At 41.7% G+C, this 22,663-nt stretch overlaps 1 protein-coding gene across 1 annotated transcript in view; it reads left to right on the top strand.

Annotated features, from left to right (window-relative positions):
• Positions 1-22,663, top strand: part of lrrfip1b (leucine rich repeat (in FLII) interacting protein 1b) — an 85,757-nt gene that overhangs the window by 19,791 nt on the left and 43,303 nt on the right. Inside the window, exons 2-4 of the mRNA XM_083633703.1 lie at positions 18,559-18,645; positions 21,971-21,988; positions 22,528-22,575. Coding sequence (XP_083489829.1) covers positions 18,559-18,645; positions 21,971-21,988; positions 22,528-22,575 — 153 coding nt within the window. The remainder of the gene's footprint in view (positions 1-18,558; positions 18,646-21,970; positions 21,989-22,527; positions 22,576-22,663) is intronic.

The raw sequence follows: 22,663 nt of genomic DNA, 5'->3' as shown, positions 1-22,663 counted from the left end.
TCCAGGCCGCTGCTCGGCGAAGAATAAGCCCATCAGGGTTTCCTGTCTCTACTGTCACAATCTTTTTTATCCACTTATTTCTTTTTGTATGTTTTTGATTTTAATTATGTGCAAATAAATAAAACTAAAAAGTGAATGCTGCACCAGGCAAATGTTGAGGTAAAATACACGTGTCTTATCAGCCTGAAGGCTTGGCTAGTGGCTACATTTGATGTCACCCACCACCCACCCAACCAACCAACCATTGATCATCGCAACAGAAAAAGGATAAGATGTGCTAGTCAGCTATAATCAAAGTGATAATCTCAAAGATTTCCATTTTGTTCACTTTGGTGACACCTATGGCAATGAGCGGTAATTGCAGGTGAGATCCAAAAAGTGTTGATTATGTGACGTTTGTTCAGCCAGAATAACCACCTGAAATGCTAGCAGAAACCGGGGGTGGGGGGTGTAGCTTGTTATTATCCTACTTCACACAAGAGTTCTTGAGAACTGAAAGAACCTGAAGAGCAAGTCTACTGTGTTAGCTCCACCCACCCTCTCTGGTGGAGTCACCACAGACACCAAGTTCATAAATGCTGCAATACTGAAAATGCAAAGGCTTCCATCAATGGACCATAGGCTCAATCACCATTGTGTCTATGAAAATCTTTGAGATTATAACTTTAAAGGGCCACTTTGCCAATTTTCAACTCTTTGTATCATGACAAAAACAGTAGTTATAGTATATAGTAGGGATGTCACAAATATCGTCCCACGATATATCGCGATATCAAAACGTGACAATATGTATCGTTGAGATGAAATCTCATATTGCGAGAAAAATAAGCTGAACATGGTGGCACTGATCTGCATCTGATTGCATGCTCGCTCTCCTTTTCATTGCTTTGTTTGAACAGACGAGGGACGTTACAGACACGGAGGATGAAAATGGTGAAATTACTCAAATTAGCGTGGAGGATGCCCCCTCAACTTACAAATCGATCACAATCACCAATATTGTGTATCGTATCATATCGTGAACTGAGTGTATCGTGACACCACTAGTATATAGCCTACTTTGTGTTAAAAATAAATTCCACACTGTTTTAAAGTCCCCATGAAATGAACAGCCATCACATTTACTTCCTGGACAACAGACAGATTATTTTTCATGGTGACCCCCTGCTGCACTAGTAGACGCAAATATACATTTCTAACCAATAAAACCATCACATTTTTTTAATAGTCCAGCCCCTCCGCACTCCTCATACCAATAAAATTGCCTTTCTCTCCCTGTCTCATAGTCCATTGCTTTAGACCAGTGGTTCTCCAAGTCGGGTCCAGGGACCCCCAGGGGTCATTCAGGGGGTTCCAGGGGGTCCCCAGGAAAAAGGAGAATAATTTATTTTCACTGTAATTCCATTCATAACTAACACAATGACAGAATGTATGACTATTTTGGTCATGGGTTTCATACACTTTCTGTAATAAAAACATCTAAAAGCAAAAGTTGTATCAAATGGGGGTCCGTGGTCTAATTTGGGTCACTTTAGGGGTCCTTGACCTGAAAAAGTTTGAGAACCACTGGTTTTGACTTTTGAATGATACTGCTTCCTGTTTCAAAAGGAAATGCATCAAGTCCAGGAAATAAAGATGCCATTTCATGGGATCTTTAACAATGGAAGCTGGTTCTCAGTCTCTCTAGTTGAGCGACGTGGATGGATAGACTGAGAACTGATGGGCCATTCCATTTAAACTGGGAGCTGGGAATGTGACGCTCAAAGGTAATGAGCTCCGACGGTGACGTCACCTGTGCTGAACCGGGAGGAGCCTCAAAAGCCCTGACCTCAAAAATCCAAGATGGCTGCTCCGTGCATCAACAGTAGTTAAAATCGTAGTAAATACTGTTTATTAGCACTTCTGTCTTGTTTGTGTCATCAGTTGTACACACAGCACTGTCTAACTTCTATCTGTGTGGACATGTTGCTGCAGTGTTTGTAGTATGCGCAAAATACTGTGAAATGCATTGTTATCAACTGTTATTGCTAACAATGGCTAGCTTGGTTGGTTTCCCGACTGTTTAAATGCTGACAACTCGGGTGTGGCGTCAGTCAACCGTGACATCTCAAACTCCCAGTTAAATGAAAGGCAGTATAAGTCTAGGATATGAGTGGATGTTGGCAGAGTACAAATTGGTCTCCCTCCCCTGGCTTTGCCCCATACTGCTACTATGAAGCTGACCTACTGGGCAAGCTGACAGCTGCTGCTCTTGATGGACCCGTGTGTGTGTGTGTGTGTGTGTGTGTGTGTGTGTGTGTGTGTGTGTGTGTGTGTGTGTGTGTGTGTGTGTGTGTGTGGGTGTGTGTGTGTGTGTGCGTGTGCGTGTGCGTGTGTGACCTGCATCCTCTAAGCCTGTCTTTCCTCTGGATTATTGTTGATCAAATAAATCTCCATTACACGGCATTTAGAGCTGCACAAATAAATGTGTTTATTACACGGCTTTGTTGAATACTCGATTCTGATCGGTCAATTACATTCTGCAGTCTGTTATTTCTAAGTATCAAATCATATACAGTCAATCCACAGAAAGGAGTCGGAGTAAATGGAACGGTTAAAACACAATGGAAGCTTTTTCTAATATTCATTTTCTGAGAGGAAGCGATGTGTAATAACTTGGACTGTTCGCCATGCTTAAAGAGGGGAGTAGTGCTTGTTTGGCGTGTCTGAAGCGCTCAGTGCACGCCACACACGCACCCATGTGCGCACGCACACACTCACACACACACACACACACACACACACACACACACACACACACACACACACACACACACACACACACACACACACACACACACACACACAAACACACCTTCCCCGCCATACATGAACCCAGAGGCCTCTCTTTGGACTTAGAGGAGAACACTTTAAAAAAAAATTCCTATCGCCTACCTCCTATCCTATCCATTAAAAATACCAATAAAATATAAGAAATAAAAGAAAATTCCAGACAATTCACAATAGGAAAAAAGTTAAAATAAATCCCTGCATCTGCAGTAATGTAATTTCCCACCCAAACTTCTAAACCTGCTTAGTGTTTCTACCATAGACAGTATAAATTATGGATGTCATCATGACAGCTGAAAAAGTGAAGCCAAAACATCTTGATTGCCCCCTCGTGGCTGGCGCATTATATGTCATAAATGCCCCAGACACAAACTCTTTGAAATAGATGGGAAGTAACTAAGTACAAATACTTCGTTACTGTACTTCAGTAGGATTTTCAGGTATCTGTACTTTACGGAGTATTTATTTTTCTGACAACTTTGTACTTTTACTCCCTACATTTTAACACAAATATCTGTACTTTCTACTCCTTACATTTTTAAAACAGGCTAGTTACTTTAGTTTTAATGCACGGCAGACAAAAACGATGTAACGTCTGTCTCTCTTGTCTCGCGCTCTCCCAGCTTTCACGCATTATGTGCAAATTTTTGTGGAAAAACCATATCACACAAACAGAGCCAGATTAACACCCCCAGGGGCCCCGGGGCACTGAAGCTCCCAGGGGCCCCCCTACCCATCGTCCGGATGTTTGGATGTTTTTTCGCCATATTTAGAGGAATATCTCATTTTAAATTAACATTAGTATTATACTGTTGTTATTATTCCGTTTCTGAGATTCAGTTTCTCACTCACTCATAGGCGATTCTAGGCTTTGCAAAGAGGTAGCACCAGCAGGATAAAGATATTAGTGTGACTGGGGGGTTTGTAGGGGGGGCTGTGCCCCCCCTGGACAAAGAAATTTTGTACATTTTAAAGTAAAATGCATGAATCTGATGCACTCTGAGAGCAAAAGGAAGAGGCTAATCTTCACATTAATATCCTCTTCACTGTGCTGTGGCTTTACAATGATGAAAAAATAATTGACATTACATTTCCAATACAAAACAGCAGAGGGTGCCGCAGCACCACAAGCACCCCCACTTCCCGCGCCCCTGGTCACCACTTGCCCACAGGCATCCAATGAGACTAAATCATCAGACTTAATCTTCTTGGAAACACATTTTATTTTGTCCTGATTGGTCTTAGATTTGTGTCATAGTTCTGTGGAGCCCAACATGAGCCCGACAAAAAAAAAAAAAAAAAAAAAAAAGGTTTTTTTTTGGAGGGCCCCTTCACCCCGAGGGCCCCGGGGCACCTGCCCCGGTTGCCCTATGGTTAATCCGGCCTTGCACACAAATTATTCATCCAAGTATAGTCTTTACTCTTTAGACATCTTTAAAACATGTTGGAGGGGATCTTCTAAGTTGAATAGTTCACCTGAACAGACGCCCCAACTGATCAGAGGAGGCCCTAGTGCAGCGAGCAGGACGCATACCCCACCAGCTTCCCACCCGCAGACACGGCCAATTGTGTCTGAACGTCTGACCAAGCCGGAAGTACTGCTACCGGGAATTGAACCCAGGTCTCCACGGCGCCCCAGATACGTTTGTTTTGAATTCTTTGACAGTATGAAAAGGGGATGATTGACAGCTGTGACAGCTGCTCTCAAATGTCCGTCAGAGAGTGGGATAGCTGAGGAGGCGTGTCCCACGGGCTGTCATCCCGCCACCTGACTCTACTGCACAGACTCTGTCTGCCTCCAAATGACATCACACAAACACAGTCAAAGCTAGGAACAAGTTGCGATGACTGATGACATATCATTATTTTGGTTGCTGTTGTCTATTATAATGAATAGCAGCAGTGTCAGGCTACATGCTAATTTACTCCATTCAAACCATACCCAAGTCAAAGGGCTGATCTGTGTCTAGTGGCATGTTGGTTTCTTGGTGTATTTTTCCATCATGTCATAGAGCATTGTGCCTGTGGGACGTTTTTCTTTTGCTATTCTATCTACTAGTACCCAGTCAAAAATGTAGAACATCCTGGCATTCACAGTGTACTGATGAGAGAGGGACATTTGCCCTTTTCCCTATAAAACATTTTAGCAGGTGCCTCCATGCAATTTGCACTAGACTAACCTCATTGACCTTTCAGCAAGATCATCTTCACAAATTAACACCACTTTTAGGATTGTTGAAGCATAAATGTGATCGCCAGAAAACTCTTCAAAATCCATAAAGAGACCCATAAGTGTCCTTAATCAAGACTATAGACTGTTCACAGCAATCCTAGCCAGACGTTTAGAAAAAATATTACCGGACATAATCCATTTGGATCAGACAGGTTTCATAACACAGAGACAGACACAAGACAACATTAGACGTACATTACATGTAATGCAAAATATAATTGGGAAGCGGGTAGAATCAGTGGTGGTGGGGATGGATGCGGAGAAAGCGTTCGACTCTGTTAGGTGGGATTTCTTATATAGTGTATTAGAACGATTTGGTTTTCATGAAGGGTTTATAAAAACTATACAGGCTCTATACAATAGACCAACAGCTAGGATCAAGGTAAATGGGAGCATCTCAAAGTCTATCACGCTAGAACGTGGTTGCCGTCAAGGGTGCGCGGCTAGCCCTCTCCTCTTCGCGATTTTCCTGGAACCGCTGAGCCAATGGATTAAACAAAATGAAAACATACAGGGTATAAACATGGAGGGGGGAGTACAGAAAATAGCATTGTTTGCAGATGATGTATTAATATATCTGTCTCAGCCAAATACATCCATACCAGCACTTATGTCAACCTTGGCAGACTATGGTCTGTTATCAGGCTACAAGGTAAATGTACAGAAAACACAGGTTATTTCATTTAATTATAGGCCAGACCAAGCCATTAGAGAAAGATATAATATTAATTGGGAGCTGAAATCAATGAGGTATCTGGGAATCAATTTGCCACAAGATCTGGGTCAACTAAAAGCTGTTAACTATGACCCTCTGCTTAGTAAAATTAAAAATGATATTAGGAGATGGAATCTTATTCCTTTTATGGGCATTAATGCCAGAGCAGAAGTGATTAAGATGAACATACTTCCGAGGCTACTTTATTTATTTCAGACATTACCTGTAGAAGTAACCGACAGGGAATTTATAGAATGGGACAAAATGATTTCACGATATATTTGGCAAGGGAAGAGACCGAGAATTAGGTATAGGACATTGCAGTTATCAAAGAAAAAGGGAGGGTTAGCTCTACCATGTTTGAAGAGCTACTATCAAGCAGCGCAAATAAAAACATTGCTGAATCTGTGCAATCCCTCTTATAAAGCGAGGTGGAAAGAAATTGAAGTTAGGACAACAGATGGGCTTCCTATCCAGGCTATAATAGCCGATAAAAAATTGAGGAGACACCTCCGAGAGGAGGTAAATCCATGGCTGGATGTATCAATTAAAATTTGGAATACAATAATAACAAAAAATAACTTGACAGTACATAGTAGATTGATAAGATGGATTGCACATGATTCAGAATTCACACCAAATAGAACAGACAGGAGATTCAAAGCATGGGAGCGGGGACCCAAGATACACTGGGAGTTACTGAAGAATGGGAATATTAAAAGTTTTCAAGAAGTGAAGGACCAATTTGGCTTGGATAATCAGGACTTTTATAGATATTTGCAATTGAGACATTACATAGAGCAAACAATGAGAGAGGGGAATCTAATTGGATCAGAATTGGGAATAATTAATATGTTTACCTTGGCACATGAATCAAACTTGGGAAGAAAATTAATTTCGAATTTATATATGAGAGTGGAAGATTTGAAGGGCAGTGACACAATGTATATAAAAGAGAAATGGGAGAGAGAAGCAAATATTGAGATGACAAAGGAGGAATGGGAAGAGGTCTTTGAACAACAGTGGAAAACAACATGTTCCTCTTCTTGGAGAGAACATGGATGGAAAAATATCACAAGATATTTTTTAACTCCTGCACAGAAAAAATATCAAAACACAAGGTGCTGGAGAATGTGTGGAGCAGACCGAGCCGACCATTTCCATATATTCTGGGACTGCCCTATCTTAAAAGGTTATTGGCAAGAGTTAAAGAAATGTATGGATGAAATAACCAAAGTAAATCTTCCACTCTCATTTGAGGTTTTATACTTGGGGAAAGTAGACCAAGGGCTTGTGCGATTAGGAGACAAACATATATTCAGAATGATGTTAATTGCAAGTAAAAAAGCGATTACAAGGAAATGGCTGAAGGCCGAAGCGCCTAAGGTGGATGATTGGATTGAAGTAATGCATGATATATATGTGATGGAGAAGTTGACTTATTCTATCAGACTGCAACAGGAGAAGTTTAAAGGAATCTGGGAAAATTGGATCGAGTATATAGCACCAATTAGAGCAGACTTTGTATAGGAGATGGTGCAGCCCTTAGTTCAAGGTTTAATAGCTACAGACATGTACATGTTATGATTTATTTTTGTATTTTTTGTTAATAAATGTAAAAAAACAGAGTTGATATAGAGATAAATAAGTAGATGTGCGGAGAAGAGCATAAAAAAAAAAAAAAAAATGTGTGGTACCGAATACAACTGTAAGTAAGCATACATGGGAATTGAGAGAGAGGGGGGAGTGGGGAAGGGAACGCAGGGGAATGATTGTATGTATGTATATATGAACGATATAACAGGATGTATGACACAAGAAAATAATAGTAATGATGTATCAGATGCTCTGTATTTCATGCTGAAGAACAATAAAAAAAGAATTAAAAAAAAAAAAAAAAAAAAAAAAAAATCCATAAAGGTCGTGTTCATTTGTGAATATAATGTCACTGAAGAAAACATCTCTATGTCTCATAAACTATTGTTAACCACAGACCTTATTTCAGGCATCTAACCCAAACACTTTGAATTTGAGATGAGGGGACCCATGGTAATGCATTTCCCGCTTATAGGACTCATTCCTGCAGCACTCTCTATGTAGACCCTTTTCACAGCAGCCATTTTGTGGGTAGACACAGGTGCAACCAAAACATTGACGATGGTTTCGAACCTCCATTCCCTTAGGTGTTCCAGTGCCAGGGCCATTCATGTTTTGGTTGCACCTGTGTTTACCCTGCCTTTGAGACACAAAAACGGCTGCTGTGAAAAGGGTCCCTACACATACAGTGCATAAAACTAGGACCGTAACAGTGATGTTTGTCATCACAGCAGAAATGAAAGCATGTTGTTTTTTAGGGTTGAAGTAAATGCGAGCTAGCTGCTGCAGAAGCCTGTGGTGGTGGTTGTGTGGTTGTTGAGAGCTGTGGCTGTGTGTTTCCAGGGTGTTTTGTTTGGGACCGTCATGATTTCCAAAATGCAACGCGTCACTGTCCTGTGCCAAGCCAGCCAGCCAGCCAGCCAGCGCGCGGGCCGGGTGGGTTTGGCAGTCTGGTCAGAACTGTCAGCGTTGTGAAAGACCGCGGCAGTCGTTGGCTGTTTTGAAGGAAATGCTATTCTGCCAGAGAGAAACTATCTTCTCACATCGGATTAGATCATATTTCATACCTTCTGATTTTGAGCAAATTCATAAACGAGAGAGGAGATAGAGCAGATAAAATAGACCAACCTGCTTGACAAACTTTTGCAGACTGGAGTTTCGGTTCTACAGATTCTTCTCGGAGGAGGGAGGAGCTGCTTTTAACAGAAATCATGACCCGGTTACACAGCTAGCGGGTGTAGTTCGGTCAAAAGAAACTAGTTCCTACATGAAGCTGCTCACAACAAGGTCTATCTTGAGTAACCGGGTCATGATTTCTGGAAAGAGACATTGCTATTGAGTTTTTCCAAATGTAATTTTTGGCACTTTGAGCATCACAGTACCACCCAGTTCCATTGTAATCAAGAGAAGGCAGATATCTCGACAGCCGATATCTCCAAAACTCAGCAGTGTTGGGGGATAACTCATTACAAAAGTAACATATTACATGTAATATATTACTTTTAGCATAATATAACTTATTACAAATAGGATTTCAGTCATATTACACCAGTTACTTTGTCAGGTAACACAAGTTACAAATTGAGTTACATTTGTTTGATCAAAGCACATAAGGATACAATCATTTCCTAATCAAATTGTGTGTTTTTATGCAAATAACCAGTCACTATAGATGACAATAACAAAGGAAAAATAACATTTTGAATTTGGGTGGGTGGGGGGGAAGGGGGGGTTTGGGATGGTTCCGGTGCGGCGATGTCATTCTGCTACTGCTGTTATCTTGGTGAAAGTAATGCAAAAATAGTGTAGTCAGTAACGAGCTACTCTACACAGACAGTAAAGTAAAGTAACTTATTACTTTCAAATGAAAGTAACTAGTAATATGTAGTATATTACATTTTGAAAGTAACTTGCCCAACACTGAAACTCAGAAACCCATACTACTAAAAATGTATATATTTTTGATTTGGGTGTGAACTGTCCTAAGAGTAACTCAATCCCAAAGCAAAGTCTGTGTAAGCCTAGCATGTACTGGTAAAAAGCAGGCTAGTGAAATGGTCATCTGCTCTTGGCTGATGTTTGGTGCCAGCCAGGTGATGTCACTGTTGTGTTAGAACAACTGGTACTGGAGAGTAGCAAAACAGACATTTATTATGAATGTCACAGATTATTACATTTAAAATAAGCCAGGTCAAAGTTAATGTCAGTTGAATAAAAAACTCATCATTCTTAATATTGGAAACATGCCATTACACCGTGTTTCATCGTGCATTTTGGTGGAGATATTTTTCTCTTGTTTTATGGGCTGCAAAATCTTTTAAGACGAAAAACAAAATGAAGTAACTTATAAATCATTTTTGCTCTGTGGTAAATAGTCTCCACAGCGACAGTAGCTGTGTCTTGACAGCTGAAATGAATTGGCTCATGCAGGTCTCCGTGGACACTGGACACATTTCTTCCAATGTGGACATGCGTTGCTGAATTAAAAGTATTTAGAGTGCAGGAAAGAAACGTAGGAATGTGATCTTTAAGAATTAAAATGCCCCCCCGCTACACTGACTCTGAAGTTGCTTATATACTTCTTTTTCAGTTTTGCAAGGATTTATTTTTAAGAGCATCTGGTTTGTAGGGTTTGGCAGAGAGAGTCCCCCACCATGTTGTTCCTATCGTCTCTTTTTTTGTCGTTTTTGATTGATTTGAGTTTGGTTGCTGGTTTTATAAGCCAGTGCCACATTATACAGCATTGCTTACATCTTTTTTCTCTGTTTCATGGTTGTATTGGATCCGTTGTTTGTTCTGCTGCTATATTTAATCACTTTGCATATGACCCTTGCGGTAAAGTGGGCCAATACCTCTGCCAATGATCTATGAAAGGGAACAATATCATTATACAGAGCGATTTCCTTCACTCCACATCCAAAACTTTTTTTTTGTATTTTTCTTGGTTTTCTTCCAGCTTGTATTTCTCATCTGTAGCCTGGTTTTAGTGGCCCGCGTTGGGCCTCAGATTTCCTAGATGTGTGTGTGTGTGTGTGTGTGTGTGTGTGTGTGTGTGTGTGTGTGTGTGTGTGTGTGTGTGTGTGTGTGTGTGTGTGTGTGTGTGTGTGTGTGTGCGCGTGTGTGCGTGCGTTGTGTGTGTGATGTTGTTGTTTACGGTCTCTTCCAGGAACAGACCGACACGCTGCGGCCCTAACTCACCGGTCGGCTGGATGATCCCCAGGCCAAGCCGACGCCAGGGACACATCAACCTCACAGCAGGCCATAAATTATTACTAAAAGAACTCCAAGTATAGAGTAATAAACGAATGCTTTGACGCTTTAATAGCAAAAATAAGCAACAAAAAGTTCAGAAAGAATACTGAAAATGTTCATGATATTAACGATAATCCTTATTTATACGGCCCTTGTCTAAAAGCAGTGTTTATGCTAAGGGACGGACATGGTGGTGGTCTGCATTGTCCCAGCCCTGAAGCCTAATGGGCCTTTTTCCACAGTGGCCATTTTTGTGTCTAAAAGGCAGGGTAAACACAGGTGCAACCAAAATGCTAATGAGAGCCCCAGCAGCACTGGAACACCAAACCCTCATTAATGTTTTGGTTCCACCTGTTTTTTTTTATTAGCGGTGGGACAAAATACGATATATCGTGATACTTCCTCTTGCGATATGTTATCGATACACTGGCATCGTGATACCATATCATGATACCATATCGTGATGCCATATCGTGATGCCATATCGTGACATTTATCCTGAAATGTGTCTTTTTGCATTATTTTTTTCTCTAAACTTAATTGATACATATTGAAAAGATTTTAGTGCTGCATGATTTTGTATCCTTCCTTTAAACATTTTAACTTGCTTTAAACATGTTAACTTCACACGTGGAGTCGTGGACAAGTGTCAGTGTGTGTTAAAAGAGGCACCATGCAGTGTGTCAGTCAGTGTGTGTTAAAGAGGCACTCTGTGTGTCAGTCAGTGTGTGTTAAAGAGGCACTCTGTGTGTCAGTCAGTGTGTGTTAAAGAGGCACTCTGTGTGTCAGTCAGTGTGTGTTAAAGAGGCACTGTGTGTCAGTCAGTGTGTGTTAAAGAGGCACTCTGTGTGTCAGTCAGTGTGTGTTAAAGAGGCACTCTGTGTGTCAGTCAGTGTGTGTTAAAGAGGCACTCTGTGTGTCAGTCAGTGTGTGTTAAAGAGGCACTCTGTGTGTCAGTCAGTGTGTGTTAAAGAGGCACTCTGTGTGTCAGTCAGTGTGTGTTAAAGAGGCACTCTGTCAGCACGCACTTTGTTGTACATTGTTTCATGTCAATTCTGTGAATAAATTCCTGCTTTCCGGGTGTTTTGGCCTCTTCAGTTACACATATTGTGAAGATGAAATTTCTTGCAATCTATCGATTATCACAGAATCACTGTATCGTGATACCATCGTTATCGAGGGCCAAGTATCGTGATAGTATTGTTGTACCATGAGGTACTCTGCGAATCCCACCCCTAGTGTTTACCCTGCCTTTTTTAGACACAAAATGGCTGCTGTGAAAAAGGTCAATGAAGTGTTGTCTGTTTCCGGCTTTGTCTCCTGTGCTGTTCTTGGGTGCGTTCGTAAATCCAATCTGACGCTCTTTACTAAAATAAGAGCGTGGCTGAGCGCTGTACTCCACCAGTGCTCTTACAAACGGTCCAGAGTGCACACTGGGACTCGGACTGGCTATTTAAGAACGCACCCCTTGTCTTCCTCTTAAACTGTTACCTATAGATGAGGATCCGAGGTCTGCTGAGGAAGGGCAGAGTAGCTGGCTAGGGGCAAGCAGTAGAGACAAACAACTAGAGACAGTTCAACTTCCAGTCCACTTCCTGTATCTGTGTCACGTGGCTTTGGCACTGCCATGCCCCCTTAGTACCAGTACCATGTTGCTCAGTATACAGTAGTACTGACCAACACTGTCATACAAACCTGTCATAAATGTTGCATGCAGCTGACAATTTAATCAAATGTTGCGATACTTGGCTTTGTGTATCGATATAATATCGCCACACAAAATATCACGATACTATGCTGCGTCGCTTTTCTCCCCCACCACTAGTGACAATGAGCCTCCCGCTCCCCTGTCTTACAGGCGCCTGGTTTGTAAACGTAGCCTTTTGTTGAAATAATATTTCAATGTAAGCATGTTTGAAAATCTAAACGAAATGTTTTTGCATCCTCAGATCAAATCAAACCAAATCAATTTGTTTTTCCTGACAAAACCATGTCCTTGTCATTAAAACAAGAGCGAGGAAAGCTTCTTGCTAATGGCTATCCCATGTGTCTGAAGAGAACAACAAGACTTTCTCCTCTAAAGTGCTGTCTCACTCTGTCCTGGCCTGGGCTATTTCTGGACCCATGTGGTTGTAATTATCTGGTAATAGCGCTTTGTTCAATTGCTGCTGCTTACTTGGCAGTGGAAATATTGGGTTTTTCGTCAGCTTCTATTTTGGGAACGCTGTATAGCAGCCAGGGCCTTTATTAGTTTCCCTGCATGCTGTAAGCGGGGCTTATTATACCTGTAAGTGCTGCAGGCTTTTGAGTGTGACAGGGTTCCTCCTACACAAGTCTGCAAATTAATGTATGGAAAAAGAGCTGGATCATTTCCAGGCCTGGATACGTTTGGAGACTCCACAAAAAAGTTTGGAATGTACAGAAAAAAATATACTGTTCTGATATACAGTATTTAGAACACGGCTCTCTTGAATACTCGATTCTGATTGGTCAATCAACAATATTCACCGGTCATTATTTCTCGACAACCGACCGCTGCTCTGCCACACCTGGATTAATCAGTTGATAAGAGCATTTTGTCTGCAGACACTACTAATTAGGCCAACCAGTTGCAGCTGTGGTGTCTTGTGTGCCAATTACGAATGAAACCGCTTTGTCGTTGAAAACGCTATTAAAAAATCTATTTGAATAATTATTTTTGTCAGATTATTGAATGATTTAGTTGTAGGCCGTGTTCTAAGCGGGATAATGTATATTGAGGCGGTGATTACTGGGAAATAATGACCTTCAGGTGTACGATTAAGCCCTCCGCTGGCGCGTCGGGCTCAATCCACCTGTTGGTCATTATTTCCCCCGTAATCACCGCCTCAATATACATTATCCCTTACATATACAATTGACCTTTCCTAAGCCCCGCCTCTCTGTCAGAACCTAGGACTTACAGTGTAGAGTAGAGGTTTTCAAAGTGGGAGGCGGGTCTCCCCAGGGGGGCTCCAAACAGTTTCAGGGAAGGCTCAGTGAATGGAAGTGAAAAAAATATCACATTAGTTATTACTTATTTATCAAAAGGAGATCACATAGAATAGCATAAATGTGTGTGATTTGTTCAGAGATACAGTAATATTAGGGAATTTTACTGTTTTTCCCACTTTCCTAGAGTCAGACAGAAACCAATAAATGCCTTCAGACTTTATATACTGTATGTCAATGCTTCAGACAGACATCTTTTTAGTCTGAGGCTATTTTGTCTCAATTGTTGATATCAAGTAATTGTTGGGATCAAATAACATAATCATGATCCTATAGACCAAATCACCGTGATGTCACCATGTAAACAACATTACTTCCACGTACCACTTCGGGAAGGCGGCAGGTTTAAATTTGCGTGTTGTCAAATAAATGCTGTCAACTACTTTCAATTTAAATGTTCAAACGGTTGATAAACATGCTTGTCCGACATATCTAGCCTTTCTTATGTGTTTGTTTTATGTAGTGTTAGCTAGCTAATAACGTTTGTTTACAACTGTCAAACTCGCTGTTTTTTTGCAGACTCGTTAACGTTCTACAGAGCTAACGTTACAGACAGAGCTACTGTTAATTTAATTTAGCTTCAAGTCTACTCTGGTCTGGTCTGGTCCAACAGGTAAATTAGCTAGTCTGGTCTCCACTAACGTTAGTGAAAGTGTTGTTATGAATGATATTAAACAACAACACAACACGAACGAACCATTTTTGTCTTCTTTGTCTGTTTTTGTCTTCAACACGTCAGTTTGTGCCGTTCACCGCCATTATGACAGTGGACCCCAGGGGTAACCGGACGGAAGTAAATGTAAACATCCCCGCTGATTTGGTCTATAGGCATCCAGGAATTTAGCAAAACTATAGTAAGCAAGTAAACGGGGGGGGGGGGGGGGGGGGGGGGGGGGTGGTACTGGGGAAGGACCAGAAGCACTGGTGTAGACTATAGAGCAGTGGTTCTCAAATGGGGGTCCGTGGCACTTTGCCAGGGGGTCCTGCGAAAAGTTTTCAGGAAAATAAAAATAAATACCGGTACCTTTTTTGTTGTTGCAAAAGCTTCATAAATCAACAAAAATATTGTATGCTTTAAATCTAAAATGGTTCATGGATTACATTCTAATCTAACAAACCTATCAATTTAAAAGTCAAGTACATTACCGTGGGAACAATTAAGCTTAGCCCAAAATCACAAAACAGAATGAGGGGGTCCCCAGGAATATTTTCTATCTTGTAAGGGGTCCATGGCTGAAAAACATTTGAGAACCTCTGCTATAGAGGACACAAAGACAAGCAGGAGGTGTATCAGGTTGCCAAAGTGCAGAGCAAACGGCAGGCCGAAACAACAGACAGTTGAGCAGGACTTGGTATGCAGGGCTGCAGGGCGTGTTGGCTTGGCCAGGCGAGGTGAGGCGAGGCGCTGCTGTTGTCACTGTGGGTGTGTCACCAGTTTAAGAAACATATGCTGGCTCCTCCACATTCCCCCATGGAGGAGTCCCATAAGGACTGCTGCCTCCTGCTGGTGGATACCCTGCAGGGTTGGTTTATTATGGGTTTTTCACCAAGGAGAAGACCTAAAAGTGCCTCAGAAAAAAGGTGAGGTTTTGTGGTACGGGAAATGGATGCTGTCATCTTGAAACCATTTATTTATCCAAGGAAGGTTTACTGAAGATGCATGCTAGGGATGCATCAATTGCAAAATTCTGGCCCGATACTGATGCAATGTTTAAAACAACAATCTGGCCAATAGCCAATCTCGATATATTTTTTTATTACCCCTTTTGCGACAGGAGAACAAATAAATCTTCATTATAAACGAATAACTGAACTGTTGGTTGAAATCTTTTGAGCCCTTCATCACAATATCTAGTACTTTGAATGAGCACAAATTCGATCGTACAAATTTAATTATGAAACAAACAACGATTGCAGTCAACAAGGCCAATATCAGCCGGTACCAATATACGGCTGATATACTCAGTGTTTCCCATACATAAAGGAATTTGTGGCGGGCCGCCACAAAAGGATTTTGACCGCCACAAAAAGATGTTGACCAATTTTTTTTTTTCTTTTTTTTTTTTTTTTTTTACAGTGCACCTGAACGCAACATGCAAGATACCCGCTGAATAAGTGTCCAATAAATGTTCATGTCATTCTGGCCAATACTTCTGTTATAGCATTTCAGTCTGGAATATGGAGTATCTTTCAATAATCTATGATTTAGCTGCTAAATTGTCAAATACCGCCATCTGCTCGCTACCCAGGCACTTATGTATGTACTTAACCTAACTAACTTAACCTAACTAACTATCCGGTGTGCACAACATTGTCAGCCTAAACTCCGGGTGACACCCCAAAAACCTACAATCCACTACAGAAAAATGTATATTGTTTGTTTATTAACTGGCCCCCTCGCCTTCTATCATTTCACGAAAGTGGCAAAGCAAGTTGAGTATCCCTGACCTATAGAGGGTATGCACACCCACTGGAACACGCCCCCTCAATCGGGAACGAGTGTCAAAATGAGTGTCAAATTCCTCCCTGAGCAGCAGGTGTCAGTTATTTAGGCTGATTAGTGCATTCAAGCTCAGTCTTGCTGTGACTCAGTGGGCGTGACCCCACAGTGACTTCTGCCTCTGTGACATCACATGCATACCCTCTATAGGGAGAAATTTAGTTTGTCATTGTAAACCCACAGCACAGTAATGATGACATGTTCTTCATAGATCTAGCCTTTTAATTTCGCTCTTAAAGGAGAATTTCGGTTTTTTACACCACGGTCCTCATTTCCAGTTTAGAATATGATGTTTTACTCACCGAAATAGTTTCGCGTCATTCGGATGCCCAGGGAAGATTTTGAGCTCCGAGTACACTCTTCAAACAGGCTAGAACCGCTAGAACGGGAGCCCACGGGGCATTCTGCACGGCAGTGCACGCGCTCTCTAAATGACACTTTTTCTGTCAGATCACGGTTCATTATGGTTGTAAATATAATTATTTAGGTAACAGCTAGAAGCTAGGCTAACAACAACACCGGAGTCAGCGTTGATCTGACCCGGATGGGGTTACAGTGCCCATCTCCCCCCTCTGTGAAACCACTTCTTCAGAGAAACCACAGAAGGGGGACGATACGCACTGAAACCCCATCCGGGTCAGATCAACGCTGACTCCGGTGTTGTTGTTAGCCTAGCTTCTAGCTGTTACCTAAATAATTATATTTACAGAAAAAGTGTCATTTAGAGAGCACGTGCACTGCCGTGCAGAATGCCCCGTGGGCTCCCGTTCTAGCGGTTCTAGCCTGTTTGAAGAGTGTACTCGGAGCTCAAAATCTTCCCTGGGCATCCGAATGAAGCGAAACTATTTCGGTGAGTAAAACATCATATTCTAAACTGGAAATGAGGACCGTGGTGTAAAAAACCGAAATTCTCCTTTAAGCTGTCTCAAAGTACACCAAATTCATGCATTTTACTTTAAAATGTTTAAAAAAAATCTCGGGGGGGATGGGGGGGCATGCCCCCGCACCCCCCTAGGGGGTCTGCGGTCCCCCACCACAAATACTCAAAATCTCTTTTTCAGGCCCATCATGTCCACAGAGCTGAAAGGCCCTCTCTGCCACATGGCCTTTTGTTTTGTATTGTCTTTATTGTTTTTCTTGCTTGGTGTGAATAAATAAATCCTTAATCCTAAAATCCCAAATCCCAGCTAAACTGATCAGAACACCAGGTGGGTTCCCAAAATGTTTGAGTACTCAGCCAGATGGGAAACCGGCTAAGGGATGTTTGTGGATAGACTGTATCAACACATGAGTTATATTTTAAAAACATTTGTCATCATAAACAGGGACATGACTGTAGCTATAGAGACCAAAACCATTTTTTCAACCAGGCGGTAAACATGTTTATTCCTGAACATATCGTTTACTGCCATGTTATTTAGTGCAGAGGAGCCTAGAGGAAATCTTGATGATTTTGAGTCAGTGAGTCATTACTTCCTGCCTGAGTGTGATTGGCTGTTATTGGCTGAGAAGTCAGCAAGGTCAGAGGTCACCAGACATGGAGGCAGAGCGAGAGCTGGGTGAGAAAAGACACGAGGGAGGAAGACGTGCAGCTGTCATAAACCTTCAACACTGGATTTTCTGTTCCAATAAAGAATTTTTTTTTCACCCCCCCCCCCCCTCTTTTTTTAAACATCTATCGGCCAGCCAAGAGAAGCTGAATGTTTTCTTCTGTTCTACCTTTTTATGCTGTGTGTGTGTGCGTGTGTGCGTGCGTGCGTGCGCGCGCGTGCGTGCGTGGGTGGCTATTCCTCAAACATTGGGCTAAATGATGAGATCATGGGTCTATTGATAACCAAATGTAACAGTGATCAAATGTATCATCAAAGCCTCGTTCCATCTGCTCTGCCCTCTATCTCTGTCATGATAATAGTAATTAATAAGTGTTGGTTTCCTTTCAAGTTTGGATGTTTCAACCTATTTACTTAGAATTAATAAAACTGTAATTTTCTATATGTGGTGTATTTGACTTGGTCTCAGTTTTCTTGCTTTTTATTTGTTGGATCTTGTTGTCGTTCTACTGTCCTCATCTTCGTTTTCATTACGTTCTGTTATAAGCTTCAGTTAGGTTTGTCTTTGATTCCCTCGTGTGTGTGTGTTTTTTTTATCTCAGCTGCACAATATATTTCAGAGCTGCATATTACAGCTAAAATGATTATCTCAAATATGTTGCTATACTTTGTAGATATGCAAATATTCAGTGTGAAATTACACACCATTAATTGAGCACCCATTCCATAGTCTTTGACGGATCAGCCAAGTTTGCTATTTTGAATGCTGTTTGCAGACTTGTTTTAATGATTCTCTCTGTCTGTCTGTCTGTCTGTCTGTCTGTCTCTCTTTCTCTCTCTCTCTCCCCTCCAGGCTGAGGCGCGGCTGGCGGCGAAGCGAGCGGCGCGGGCCGAGGCGAGGGAGATTCGGATGAAGGAGCTGGAGCGGCAGCAGAAAGAGGTGAGCTGGGCAGGAAGCCATTTCTTTAGCCCACCACATGCCACACTGGCCCTGTGGCTTCCACATGCCACACTGGCCCTGTGGCTTCCACAATCCACATGCCACACTGGCCCTGTGGCTTCCACATGCCACACTGGCCCTGTGGCTTCCACATGCCACACTGGCCCGGTGGCTTCCACATGCCACACTGGCCCTGTGGCTTCCACAATCCACATGCCACACTGGCCCTGTGGCTTCCACATGCCACACTGGCCCTGTGGCTTCCACATGCCACACTGGCCCAGTGGCTTCCACATGCCACACTGGCCCTGTGGCTTCCACATGCCACACTGGCCCTGTGGCTTCCACATGCCACACTGGCCCTGTGGCTTCCACAATCCACATGCCACACTGGCCCTGTGGCTTCCACATGCCACACTGGCCCTGTGACTTCCACATGCCACACTGGCCCTGTGGCTTCCACATGCCACACTGGCTCTGTGGCTTCCACATGCCACACTGGCCCTGTGGCTTCCACATGCCACACTGGCTCTGTGGCTTCCACATGCCACACTGGCCCGGTGGCTTCCACATGCCACACTGGCCCGGTGACTTCCAAAACTCACTTCTCAACCAGCCAAAAAGCCTACCTGCCAACCAACCATGGGTAGTTACCTGCCAGAAAGGCTGGTGTAGAGCAGGCATGCTTACCAACTACGGGGTAGGGCATTCACAGACTAGTCGACTAGTCGACTAGTCGACTAGTAAAACCACTAGTCGACACTGTGCTTAGTAGTCGACTAGTCGTTTTAGCAAAAAAAAAAAAAAAAAAAAAAAAAATTTTTTTTTTTTTTTTAATCTTTAAGAAAGAACATACATGGACTATCATATCCCATATCCCCCACAAAGAACATCAAAACACAACAAAACAAAACAAGAAAACTGCATAAGATACACAATAATCTAAGAACAAACAAGACTATTGGACAAACAACCAAACAAAAACAATGCATTCAAAGTAAATACATAGATCTTGCCCTGTTGGCAGCTAGGAAATGCATAGCTTTAAATTGGAAACCATCCAATCCCCCAGCTGTAGTTCACTGGTGGAATGAACTCTCAAGCTACCATACGTTGGATAACATTTACTACAAGAGCAAAGGCAGATTCTTAGACATCCCCAAAATATGGCAACCACATACAGAGTTTGACTTTAAGAACTTTTTACCCCAGTGTCATTAGGCTTATCAGGATAGGAGCTGAATGCATTGTTTTTGTTTGGTTGTTTGTCCAATAGTCTTGTTTGTTCTTGGATTATTGTGTATCTTATGCAGTTTTCTTGTTTTGTTTTGTTGTGTTTTGATCTTCTTTGTGGGGGATATGGGATATGATAGTCCATGTATTGTATGTCGTGTAAATACCTCATGTTCTTTCTTAAAGATTAAAAAAAAAAAAAAAAAAAAAAAAAAAAAATATATATTAAAAATAAATTAAAAACGGTTAGTCGACTAGTCGACTACCTTTAGGGACGACTAGTCGACTAGTAAAATTCACTAGTCGTGAATGCCCTACTACGGGGTGCTACGGTGATGGATGAGTTGAGTTCCCTCCCCCTCCCTCCCCTGATATGTGAAGTGCTTTGTCTTGAAAGACGCTATATAAATCCAATAAATTATTATTTATTATTATTATTATTATTATTAACTACAGTCCAAACCAGCAGAAAGACATGAACAGGGAGGGGCTATCTTTGCATTGGTTGAGTTAAACCACAGTTTATTTATATTTTGACCAACTGTGCCAGTTAGCTAACTTCCACTCAGTCAAACGGTGGTTATTTGGCCCCGCCCACTGATGTTTTAATCAAATCCTAAGGCTTCAAAGACACATTTGTATGACTAAAACTCAAAGTTTCAACTTTTTTGTCATATTTTTTTACTTTTGCTTGGTGATATTAAATTAATTAGAAACAAAAACAACCTCCACAGGTTGGTTTGTTAGCTGCCAAAGTAGCCGGCACAGTCGCCAAATGTACCATTGTTAAGCTGGTGGTTATTTCTCACCCTAGATTTAAAGGGACGCTTCAACCCAAAATCACAAATACGTATTTTTCCTCTTACCTGTAATGCTATTTATCCTTTTAGATCGTTTTGGTGTGAGTTGCCAAGTTTTGGAGATTTCGGCCGTAGAGAAGCACCAAAAGAATACATTGGAAAAACTCAACAGCAACGTCTCTTTCCAGAAATCAGTTACCGTACTCAAGATAATCCACAGACCTTGTTGTGAACAGTTTCATTAACTATTTTCTTTCGATCGAGATATCCCCGCTAGCTGCTAGCTAGCTAGTGGAATTGTATTTTTGATTTTGTGGTGAACTGCCCCGTTAAGCTTTCCGGGGTCAAAGTATTGATTAGGTCCTGTGAGGGGTATATTGTTTAAAAGTACCTTGAGACTGAGGAAGCCTTAATAATTGCCATTGATTGAGCTGGAAGGAGGATGGGCTGTGGTGAAATGGTTTTGCATGTGGAGTCCAGCAGCTGATCTGCTAACTGGACTGAGTCAGCGTTTGGATATGCCTTATTCCACTGTGATGAGTTACTCAAAACTACATGCAAACACACACACAGGATTAGCAGCAGTTTCATAGCCTGGGTAAACCCAGCCTCCACGTGACCTGCTCTCAGACCTGCTCTCACCAGTAACAAGAAGACACATTAACACAACATTACCATTACTTACTACTATTATATTGAGTTGAAAAGTAACACAAAAGTCTGTTGTCCCAAAGTCAACATGTGCTTTTCTATTTTGAAGTTGAATAAACTAACTTGTATCAAACAAGCTTCCACATGTTATTCCTGTGCCTTTGAAACCATTGGCATCGTATAAAAGCAAGATCCACCAAGCATTGTGAATGTGTAATATAAATCATTTAAAATGCAAATTAGGCAGTGCAGACAGCAGAGATGATGCATTTTAACAAATCATTAGTCTGAAATTTAGTCTTAATTTCATATTTTTCTTCAAATAAATGCTATAAGTGCAATCGAGTGAATCCAATACTTTTGCAAAATAAGTGTCATGGATTGGGAATGGATTCAAAACCCATTGGCAGAACTGTAGGACTTTAAGATTGAATATGAGACTAAATGCTTAAAAACTCTTAAAAACTTCGACTCTGCTGTGTTTGAATACGTTTCAGCAACTTTTAATGTTGCATAGAGAAAATATATTTTCCACTTTGGTCACTTAACACCACAGTCCGCTCCGGTTTCATTCTGACCTCTAACCTGTTGGATCACTCCTAACCTTCTCTCTGCTCTCCATGCTTTCCATGCTGCTCTAGCTCTATCAGGCCCAGAAGGTAGGACAGGACTCCTTCCTTCCATGCTTACATACTCTTTATTTTACTCTCTAAATCTCTCAGTCACTAATTTACTTCATTTACTAATTTTCTTACTGATTCATATTCACACACATACATATACAGATTTCTCTCCATTTCAGCTTTTACATGAGTCCGAAGTTCGAATAGCAATTTGCAAATATTGTTATAATTATTGTTTGTTTTATTGCATTTGGAGTGCCATATATGTGGGTTTTGCTGCACAGAGGAAGCACTGTGTAGGGGAAAGTGTAGCCAGTCACAGAAAAGTATTTAAAAGTCAAATTAGTGTACTTTGTTCTGATTTCCAACATACCCCGACACCTTGGTCCTGATGCACTAAGCCCCGCCCGCCTGTCGCTCCATGCTGCTTAAAACAAACACTAAGAACTATTTGCAAATATTATTGGACTCAATGATCTTCTGTTGCTCTCTCCACATTGTTCTCTCTCTCTAACCTTTCCCTTCACCCCCTGATATCCTAATACCCTCTTCTTCCTCTTCTGCCCCGCCTGCAGAAGTATTATGGTGTGGACAGCAAGTGGGGCCACATTGAACAGTGGATGGTAGGACTGAATGCAGCAGACAGAGCTCTGTGAACTGCATGACTTGCAGCCGGGCCGATGAAAACCTTGTATCTCCTAAAAACCCATT

This window comes from Poromitra crassiceps (genome assembly GCF_964638095.1).
Source record: "Poromitra crassiceps genome assembly, chromosome: 3".
NCBI classification, from domain to species: domain Eukaryota; kingdom Metazoa; phylum Chordata; class Actinopteri; order Beryciformes; family Melamphaidae; genus Poromitra; species Poromitra crassiceps.
Note: the sequence above shows the minus strand (reverse complement) of the source record. Positions and strands in the feature narration are given on the sequence as shown.